This window comes from Bos taurus, chromosome 10, assembly GCF_002263795.3.
Source record: "Bos taurus isolate L1 Dominette 01449 registration number 42190680 breed Hereford chromosome 10, ARS-UCD2.0, whole genome shotgun sequence".
NCBI lineage: Eukaryota > Metazoa > Chordata > Mammalia > Artiodactyla > Bovidae > Bos > Bos taurus.
The window spans coordinates 75,932,688-75,944,528 of NC_037337.1; the positions used below are offsets into that span (position 1 = coordinate 75,932,688).

At 33.6% G+C, this 11,841-nt stretch overlaps 1 protein-coding gene across 1 annotated transcript in view; it reads right to left on the reverse strand.

Annotated features, from left to right (window-relative positions):
* Positions 1-4,275: 4,275 nt before the first annotated feature.
* The window catches only part of SGPP1 (sphingosine-1-phosphate phosphatase 1), a 31,081-nt gene continuing 23,515 nt past the window's right edge, over positions 4,276-11,841 (reverse strand). The window contains 1 exon segment of the mRNA NM_001077931.1: positions 4,276-6,716. Within this exon segment, the coding sequence (NP_001071399.1) occupies positions 6,165-6,716 (552 nt within the window). The 3' untranslated portion in view covers positions 4,276-6,164.

Genomic DNA, 11,841 nt, shown 5'->3' on the forward strand with positions numbered 1-11,841 from the left:
AGGAAACACAAGCTGCAATCAAGATTGCTGGGAGAAATATCAATAACCTCAGATATGCAGATGACACCACCCTTATGGCAGAAAGTGAAGAGGAACTAAAAAACCTCTTGATGAAAGTGAAAGAGGAGAGTGAAAAAGTTGGCTTAAAGCTCAACATTCAGAAAATTAAGGTCATGGCATATGGTCACACCACTTCATGGCAAATAGATGGAGAAACAGTGGACACAGTGGCTGACTTTTATTTTGGGGGGCCCCAAAATGACTGCAGATGGTGACTGCAGCCATGAAATTAAAAGACGCTTACTCCTTGGAAGGAAAGCTATGACCAACCTAGACAGCACATTAAAAAAGCAGAGACATTACTTTGCCAACAAAGGTCCGTCTAGTCAAGGCTATGGTTTTTCCAGTAGTCATGTGTGGATGTGAGAGTTGGACTATAAAGAAAGCTGAGCGCTGAAGAATAGATGCTTTTGAACAGTGGTGTTGGAGAAGACTCTTGAGAGTCCCTTGGAGTGCAAGGAGATCCAACCAGTCCATCCTAAAGGAGATCAGTCCTGAATGTACATTGGAAGGCGAAACTCCAGTACCTTGGCCACCTGAGGTGAAGAGCTAACTCATTTGAAAAGACCCTCATGCTTGGAAAGATTGAAGGCGAGCGTAGAAGGGGACGACAGAGGATGAGATGGTTGGATGGCATCACCGACTCAATGGTCGTGAGTTTGAGTAAACTGCTAGAGCTGGTGATGGACAAGGAAGCCTGACGTGCTGCAGTCCATGGGGTCACAAAGAGCCAGGCATGACTGAGCGACTGAACTGAACTGAACTGAACCGACTGCAACATGAAACACCTCAAAGCTCCCTAAACAAAATTCTATAATCTTTCCATTCTAGCTATGAAACCATCTCATGGAAAATCACCAAAATTTTCTTTGAATGAGTTTCAAGTGAATAATATGGAATGGTTACCCTTGCAGATCTGTGCTGTCTAGTAACATGTTTAAGGGCTAATCGTAAGGTAAAAATAAGACAATATACCTATTACATCCTTTTAAAATAAGTAACAGACACACATATACAGTTCTAATGAGGAAGCCAAGAGCTCTCTGGAAGAATAATGTTGAAACAGAAAACTTAGGTGCTCATGGGTGTATTGTGAATTACCTGGCAGGTACAGAACATATTGACCGTGTTTCTCTGATTCTTTTTGCCTTTTTATACTGTTTATGGGGTTCTTGCAGCAAGGATACTGGAGTGGTTTGCCGTGCTGCAGTCCATGGTGTTGCAAAGTGTCAGACGCAAGGTAGCAAATGAACAACAATTCTGATTCTACTGGCAAACCCCTTCCTACCCTCACCCTTATAAACCATGTCTTAAGCAGCTGGGGTTGTTCAGATGTGTGATAGTTTCTGACTTCAACCTACAGAAGGAAGTCCGGTCTCAAGCATAGCAGGTTAGGAAATAAATTGAAGAACACAACGTTCCCTCCCAGAGCATGTCTAGAAATCCCAGCGCATCCCCTGGGAGGCAGTCCTTGTTGCAGAACACATGAAGGCCTGTAGACTCTGCAAGGGGAGTCTTTGTGCTTAAGTTAAAAAATTTACATTTCAGCCCCAACTGTATCTCATCTACATTTTGATTATAAATATCACTTTAATTATAAAAATCACAGATTGTCAATTAGTTGGTTATGTGAAAGATTAAACATCAAATTGTACAAAGTGACATTCTCAAGAACATATTTATATAGCTTATTACTGGAAACTAAAGTTATATCCCCACATATACAGAATATTTTCTTCTCAGATTTTATTTTAACTTGAAAGAAAATACATCTTAAAACTTATCTGGATACAAATCACACTCTATTCTATACATTAATGGCGTATTCTAGTAATTACATGCAAAACATTTCAAGACTCTAAATCATTATCCTTTAAATATTTGCATGAAAAGTGACAAAATTCTTACTAGATGAATTGGAAGCATTTATTTACAACATAAACCTTTAAAACAGAACAAGAAGTAAAATGTAGACTGTTACATATTTTTAAACTTTTTTAGATCACCAATCTCTCTGAGAAGCTGATGAAAACTTATGAGATTTTTTGCCTGGAAAATGCACATACCTATCTAGAGACTGGGCACTCATGCAACATGAGGTAATATTACTGTAGTAACTATTTTTTAAAAAGAATCCATTTTACATCTCATAAGAAAATGTTATTATGTAACAAAAGAAATTTTAAAAATATTTATTAAATCAAACAAATATTGCAAACAGCATAATAGGTAAATGTATGAATTTTTAAAAGCTGAGATAATGAACTCTGATATTTGAGACTGAAAATAAACCCAATGATGCTGTAGACAATCATGATACAGTCTGTTAGTATAGGTCATAAAGCAATCTTAAAGTTCATTTGGTTTTCAGAAACTGACAGGAAAATACTCCTAAAATTATCCATTAGATTCCTGTCACATCCGATTACAGTAGTAGGAGCTGGGCTTTTTAGCCATCCATGGGAAATACACCAAGACAAAACATGGTGAAAGGAAAAAAGAACAAATTAGGAAATACCAGCTAGCTGAGGTTAAAAAGTTAGCATTTATTTCTGTAAACATTTTTATTAAAAAATTTATTTTATTTTTCTTTGAATTTTCCCTCATGTATGTCTCACAAGGAAGGTGTGGAATGCTCTGTTTATAAAATTTGAAGTGGTCTGGTATGTTTAAAAATGAAGAGCATTCTAAAATGTCCTTTGTAGTTAGCATGTTGAAACTTTTTTTTATTGTGCTATTTATAGCTTCAGGGTTTTCCTGGTAGCTCAGCTGGTAAAGAATCTGCCTGCAATGTAGGAGACCCCAGTTGGATTCCTGGGTCAGGAAGATTCCCCAGAGAAGGATTAGGTGTATAGCTTATGTAACCACCATTAAAATTCAACTGTAAAAGTTACTTAAAATTCAAGTTTAAAAGTCTTCTTTTTAACTTATGTACAAGAGCAAAAACTGGAAGAACATGATCAAAATTTAACAAAATAATCAACACAGTAACATTCACCACATCCAATTACTCTTTCTCAAACCATTGCTGCTGCCCTTTCTCAAAATAATCTCCACAGCAAACAACAAAAACTCCTTTCAGAAAAACTAATTCAACTATAAAGTTGAATTTTTAAAATTGACCCTTATTGATGTCCAGATTAAACAGCTGGTTTTAAATTTAAGAGTAAATATTCTTTGCTAACAAGAATAAAATTGCTTTAGTAATAAAAAGTCTTTGCCACATAAAATTCTGATTACAAAAATAAAAACATTTAAGTATTTATTTACTAAAACACTCAAAAACATTTTAGTATTTATTCATCTTTGTCAAACATTTTATGAAAATTTGCTTTAAATTATACTCACATCACTGAATTAATATTTATATTCTTTGAAAGATACATTTAATAAACATTACTTATAAAGAAAGCTAATAAGTAAAATTCGGAGACAGCAATGGCAACCCACTCCAGTACTCTTGCCTGGAAAATCCCATGGATGGAGGAGCCTGGTGGGTTGCAGTCCATGGGGTCGCTAAGAGTTGGACACGACTGAGCGCCTTCACTTTCACTTTTCACTTTGATGCATTGGAGAAGGAAATGGCAACCCACTCCAGTGTTCTTGCCTGGAGAATCCCAGGGACGGGGGAGCCTGGTGGGCTGCCATCTATGGGGTCGCACAGAGTTGGGCATGACTGAAGTGACTTAGCAGCAGCAGCAGCAATAAGTAAAATTAATGTAAATCTACTATAGTAGTACCACTTTATATTAGGTTTTTAAAATTAGATTGTAAAAACCTATGGGCAGCCCTAGATTTTACAATTCATGTTATGACAGTTCATAATTAAAAAATGAAGTGTTCATATGTTTATTCTACTTGAAAAGGTACCTGTTCCTAGTATTGTGAGCCTGAATTAATGGATTAGCAGTCAGCTAAATACCTGCAATACTTAATCATGGGTTTTATTGAAACACGTTTTAGGCATAAGTTTTAAAAATAAAGTTATGAAAATTTTCATTGAAAGTTCAATGTCAAAATGATCATATATAGAGCCCAAAGTCAGTATGAACCATAAAGAATTTCTTCAATGTCTTCTATTACTAAAAACAGTACTTACATTGAATGAAATGCTTCACAGAAAAAGACTGCTAGAATGAAAATACTAGATATATTTCACAAATTTCTACTAGGAAATACAGAAACAAATGCATAGAAGGCAAACAAAACACCCTCCAATCTTGAATTTGGCTTTTATTTTAAAATACATTTAGCATGTAACTACCATAGGACAGAAAATAATAAATCACAAAGAAATGGAATATTTTCAAATACTTTTAAGCTAGATATAAAAATTAATAAGATAGCATAGACCCAAATTATAGGAAATAGTCCCTAAAATACAATTCAGTAAACACATTTTGAAAGAAAAGTTCTTTGCGCATTTTCCAACGTACCAGTATGTTCCTAAGTGCCTTGGTTTTCTGTTAACTAATAGGTAAAGGCTGTAAATTTAGTTACTTTACTTACAATTATCAGATGCACTATTGTCAAAAATTACCATGTCTTTAAATTCTCAGAGTTATAAAAATATGAGCTCAAATAGTTATGTTGCCCAAAATAGAAACATCTTAAGTTGATATCTCTGGATAATCAGACAGATATTGCACTAAGTCAGTAATTCCATACCCGATGCTCATTTACATGGAAAGTTAATTCTTTTTATGAAAAACTTAATAGAAATAAATTTAATGTTAACCTAATTACAATTACACTTCAAAATATAAAGGCATGGACAGAATAAAGAATAGTTTAATATTTATACTCAAATTTTCCACTGTGAAAATAATAAAAGGTTGAAAAAAATAAGATCTAAAATTCTGATACTTTTAAATTTTATAATTTACCATTAAGTAGCTACTAAATGGGTATTAAAAGTTAACAGTGCTAAATCCAATCCCTTCCAAATAATTTAGAAAAATGGTTTGTTTATATATGAAACATGTGCATTGTCCCATCTATAAAGTTCAATTACATTTCCATTCATTGGAATTATCTACCTGTAGTATAAACGATCAAGACAATGTACAAAAAATATATCTTGTTCCTATAACTTACAATGCACAGAAAAATACCTATAAAAATGGAATATTTATCCATTTAGGTTCCCAATAAATTAGTGAGAAAATTTAGCCCGTTCCACGTTTCTTTCTAAACAAAGGCTAAAGAATTGAAGGTGGTTTACTTCTAGCCCTGTTAGCTTGACAGATATTTTTAAAAATATTTGTCTGATTATATGTAACTTAAGATAAAGTTAGCCTTATTTTTATATCACAGTATACATGGCATTTCTTAATTCAGCAACAGAAAGGCACAATTAGCAAGCAATAAAATTCAGTACCTGACATTAAACTAATGTCCAGAACAACTGCAAATAAAATACATTCAACACAGTGCACAGAACTGGAAAACAAAAAAAAAGGAATTCAAAAACTAATTTTTCGGAAAATTTGGTCCATTAAAAATGCCTCCTATGTTCAACATCATGGATAACATGAAAGATGATGGCAGTGTAAAAAGAGGCAGTAAATTAACATGTGGTAACATATGAATTCTGGTCTAGTAATTACACAATTAGATTAGGAAATGGTTCCCATTGTAAATTAAAATTAAATTTATCAGTTAATAACATACCTGTATTAAATCCAAATACACAGGCACAACTGTTTGCATATTATTACTGATTTTATAATACACCCCCATGGTTCAAAAAAACTTAGGTATATTATTTTATATATAATATATATTAGATACATAATTTTATATTATGTTCCTTAATATATATTATATAACTTGAATCTGTAACACCACAAAACTCTCCAAATATTACATGAACATTCCAAATGGTATTTATCATTTTCTCAATGTTGTAATAGCTCAGCTCACCTAAAACAATAACTGGATGTGCAGTGATAAAATGCACTGACTCTTAAGAATTTACTTAAATAATTATTTAAGTTAAATTCCTGCAAAAGCCTAACTCTGATTTGGCTTTTACCTAGAATATGGTTTTTAGATATCAGTAACTGATACCCTCCTTTCTTATCATAAACAGTATTTTTCCATCAAGAGATACCAATAAAGAAAAATATGTAAGGAATCAAAAATGTGATAGAGAAACCAACCATTCCATAGGTAATATACCGATAAGGAAGTTCAACTTCCATGTGCTGCCTTGCTTTTCGAATATCATCACAAGGTATACTGAAGATTTTACAGGCTAAAGGAACAGTGATCCTTTTCATTATATCTCTGACCACTAGTACAAATAACATCCCTATGAATATCCGCAATATGGCTTTTCCAAACAGAGTCATTGAAATGGGGTGCCTAGCTAAAGGTAATATATCCAGAGGAGGATCTAAGAGTAGACCCATTTTATAGGTAAAATGAGATCCACATGCAATCCCTGCACCACTTCCCAGAATCTCAGCTGTGTCTCCTCTGGATGTACTCCAGGTGTCAAGAGTGAAAGAAAAGATCCCCAAGGCTAAATGAAGCCCGATGATGATTAATGGAGCATATCTGTGAGTTTGGTTGAAGTTGTCAATCACGTCCACAAATGGATAGAAGATAACCAAGATTAAAATGGTATATAGGAATCCAGCAATAACATCCTAAGAAAAGAAAAAAGCACAGCTGTTTAGTATAATATTTTTGTTTGGCATTTAAAGAAATAAGTATATATTTCACATTTCAAATGTTAACATGTATTTTAAAATGTCACATTATTAAACTTTATATAATATATAGTAGGTACTAAAACCATTACACTAAAAGATTTATTGATAATAATAAAATTATGTTTTTATAGTTCTGCCCTTTTATAAGTTTATATAGATATGCTATACACAAATTTATATTCAAATCCTCAACAATAAACTAGCTTAAAGTATGTAGTTGTGATTTCTGAGAAAAGCAATATATAGCTAGCTGACCCTTGAACAACCCAGATTTGAACTGTGTGGATCCACTAGGTAGCTGATTCTTTTCAGTAGTAAACAGTAGTACAGTGCTACATGATCCCTGGTTGGTTAATCTGAGGATGCAGAAGCCCTGATATGAAGAAACTGTGGATATGAAGGAACCAAGTATATGAAGGGCACACTATAATTATTGGTGGATTTTTGACTACACTGACATCTAAATTGTTCAAGGATCAACCAGACTTATTTTAAGACTTCATCTTCATGTATTTAATAATTACACACCTAAACACATAATTATTTCCATGACTAAAGAGGATACAAAGCCTATTTTTTCTTAATTCACTAAACAAATACTTATTGAGTACCTATATGTGCCTGACACCATTTTAGGGGCTAAGGATATATTGCTTAAAAACTGAGAAGATACCTACTGCCAGAGAGCTTACGTTTTAGTGGGGATGACTGACAATAACCATGTAAGTAAAAAGTAGATAAATATTACCATTTCGGGTTATTATAAAGAAACTAAAACAAGACAATGGGATAGGCCCTATTAAGAGTGATTAGGGAAACCTGTCTGAGGAGGTGACACTTGAGCAGAGATCTGATTCCAAAAAAGAGTCAGCCCTATCTTTAGACCTAAGAAAAAGTGTCCCAGGTAGAAGAAATAACCAAGTGCCAAGGTACTGAGGCAGAAAAGAACCTAGTGAGTTCAAGGAACTGAGAGAAATCCAGTGTGTCTCAAACAGTAAGAAAGAGAGATGTGCCGTGAGGTCCAAGAGACAGGCAGAGATCAAATCACGTAGGGAGGGCCCATGTAGGTTAGGTAAGAACTTCACATTTTATTTCAAAAGCGATAGGAGGCCTGAAAGACAGATTCCCAAGTAGGAGTGTAGTAAAATCTGACTGATGTTTATAAAAGAACACTCCATCCACTGTGTAGAGAATAGATGACAGGGGTAAAGTATGGAAGACAAGAGACCACTAGAGACACAAGTGAGAGGCGACTACAGTGGCTCACTCGAGATTGGTCCATATAGAGAGACATGCGTCGATGGATCTAGTAGAATATTTTAAAATTAGAGTTGACTAACTTCGACTTAGTGATCATCTGAATGTAAGAGAGAAGCAAAGGGGATCAAAAATGACATCTAGTTTTATGTATGACAGAAGATGGTTTATTGGAGGAAAAAAAGCTGTTATTAAAAGAATCTTCCTTTTCAAATAATTCCTGACATGAACAAAACTATTCCAAAATTTTCATCTTAAAACAAATAAAACCAAACCCTATAGGGATTAACTATCACTGAAAAATTTATCCAAAAAATTGCATACATTCACTGTCTCCACTTCTGCACTTCCTTATTTTTTCCTAAACTCATCACTGCATTGAAACCATTCTTTTCTAGATTCTAGTGATCTTTATGCTGCCAAAAACAATGGTTACTTCTCAATAGCATTCAATACAGTTAAGCAACACAGTAGTGGCTTAATGTTTTTCTGTTCTAATATTTTTTAATTATTGGTTATAATGTAACATTTGGTACATAGAAATCAGATACGTAGAGTGTACCTGAAATTATAAAAGTACTTTGAATCTATTGGTATGCTGGTTAATAGTTCTATCACTCTGCATAAACCTGAGTACTGACTGAACAGATACCTGCTCTGAGTAGGACTGACATATATACATTCCCATGTGTCAAACAGATAGCTAGTGGGAAGCTGCTGTAGAGCACAGGGAGCTCAGCTCAGTGCTATGATGACTTAGAGCGGTGGGATGCTGGCTGGGGTGGGAAGGAGGCTCAAGAGGAAGGGGATCTATGTATACTTACAGCTGATTTACTTTGCTGTACTAACACAACATTGTAAAGCAGTGTAAAACAATTATACCCCAATTAAAAATATAAATAAAAACTGTTTTAGCACATATCTCCAAACAAAACATTACCAGGTGTTGCTTCTTTCTGAGCTTTATAAAAGTGTTAGGCAATATGTAGTCTCCTCTGATTTGCTTTTCACACTTAACATTCAAATCTTAAGATTCATTCATCATATGTGGTTTATAGGTCATTCACTTTCCCAAATATGTAATATTTTGTGTGATTATGTAACTTATTTATCTGTTTTTCCCACTGACAATCACTTAGGTAGTTTTCAGGTTTTGGATTAGTTCATTGGTTACGGCTGAGCTTGAATGCTTTCTTAATTGGTATATACTCTTAAACCAACCAGGAATTTAAACAATGCTACTATATTCTTTCTTTTGATGTTCCCTGTATGGGTCTACAAAAGTTTTTCCAGGACATGTACCTAGGAATGGAAAGGCAGAATCAAAGTATATGTGCATGTTCAATTTTATAAGCCAATAAAATAATCTCCAAAATGTTTACAGAAATTCAGGTTCCATCAGTTGTTGGTATTTCTTGATGTTTAATTTCCATTTCCGTGATTATTAATTAAGCATTATTTCATAAGTCCATGGGCTAGTCCTTTTATATGCAAGATATATTTGTGTCTTTAGGGCAACTGTTACTTTGGATTTTCTTTTTCTTGTTGATTAACATGATTTCTTTAGATTATATGATAGCAATTATATTTTTGGAAGTATATTTCAGTATGACATAAAACATCCAATCTTGTTGTCTCTACTTTTTTTGTATAGCTCTATGAATATTAAATTTAATTGCTGTAAAGTAAAGTAAAAAGTCGCTCAGTCATGTCGGACTCTTTGCGACCCCATGGACTGTAGCCTACCAGGCTCCTCTGTCCATGGGATTCTCCAAGCAAGGATACTGGAGTGGGTTGCCATTTCCTTAAGACTATACAAATCTGCCTCCTTTTCTATTTGTCATTAATTATTTACCATATCACCCTGGATAAAAAGGGCATATTTAATCTCCGTGCTACAGAACCAAAAAGAAGAATGACTGAATTCAGGACATAAACATGGTGACTGTCACTGTGATACCAATTTAATGTACAACATTAAAATGTGTAACTAAGTGATTTTAAGCATTACAGCACAAAATATACGATAAAGAAAAGTTGATGTTAAAGGTAACAAAGAATTCAAAGTAGCAAATTTTCCAAAAAGAAAACAAATAACTTTAGATACTTAAATTAATTATAGATAACAAATCTGCTGTAAAAGTTAATAATTACACATATGAATGGAATATTCACAGTTATCAAATTTATGGTAGAGGATATCAAATACCATAAATTCAATAAAGATTTATCACATATCAAATCTGGAATTGCCTTCTTTTCATTTCTCCCAATCAGTATACAGAACTAGAGAGGCTAGTGATTGGCTGAGACTAGAATTCAAGACTTCTGTCCGCTCCTAGTGCTGTTTTTACTTCAGGTGTCCTGATTCTAATTCAACATGTCAGTGAGGCCAACAGCGTTTCTAACAACAAAATATATTATTGGAATGAATCATTCTTCATTACAAACAACTAATAAGGATGTATTTTGAAATTTTTATCTTTAAAATTCATTTAATACATGTTCAGTACAGAAAATCTAGAAAATATGGATAAAAAATAACAAGTAATTATTACTCAGAAATAACTACTATTAAAACTCTTAGTGTTTACTGTTCTGGATCTTTCTCTATAACATGTTTTCAGGACTTTTGCTGTTGTTTGATTAGTTTGATTCTTATATCTTGTTATAAAAATGTGTTCTGGAGTACATGCTACTTGAGGATCTCATAATACTTTTCTAAAAAAACTTTCCACATATAGACAAACTTAGTACAATTTTAGGTAAATGTAATTACAAAATATTCATAACTTTACTAATGTAGAAGTAAACTAGTAATCTGACAAGTACTTAGTCTGGTAATTTTTAAATGGCTTGTGTTTTAAGACATTTTCAGAGCTAGGTCTGATAGAAAATAAAGGAAAAATGGAAGAAGTAACTCCTCTACTTTTCTGGAGATTAAGGAAATCTATTTAGGAAAGTGTGTGCATGCTCAGTTGCTCAGTCATGTCCAACTCTTTCAACCCCATGCACTATAGCCTGCCAGGCTCCTCTGTCCATGGAATTTTCCAGGCAAGAATACTGGAGTAGGTTGCCATTTCCTTCTCCAGGGGATCTTCCCAACCCTGGGACTAAACCCATATCTTCTGCATTGGCAGGAGGATTCTTTACTACTGCACCATCTGGGAAGCTATTCAGTAAAGTAGGCATTAAAAATAAATTAAGTGTTGCTCTTTGTGTTGTAATAATAAAAACAAAGCATATGGGAAATAATAAAATGTTCCTTATAAATTATTTAGACTACATTACTGGAACTTTCTTCTTAATGTTATTAAAGGTTATAACACAGGAACATAATTTACAATGTTTGCAAGTCATCTGTGATTTTACTTTTGAAAAAGAAAAACAACTTGTAATAATGCACATAATAAAATTGAGTAGCTAGTCAGAATAAAACTGATAAAGATATTCTATGGGACAGGATGCTTTTGAATAATTAAATGACTATGGTTGGGGAATTCCCTGGTGATCCAGTGATAAGGACTCCATGCTTTCACTGCCCAGGCCCAGGTTCAATCCCTGGTCTGGGAACTAAGATCCTGCAAGTCATGCAGTATGGCCAAAAGAACAAGAAAAAGAAGACTAGGTTATCAGACTTACAATTTAATAATACATCAGTATTGTTTTTACTTCAGTTGATTCAAGCACAGATGTTATCCAGTATCAAAAACATGAACTGAACTCAGCTTGAATAATCAATCCACTATATATTTCCTTTGAACAACAGCATGTTTGAGATTATATATTTTCAATATAGTAA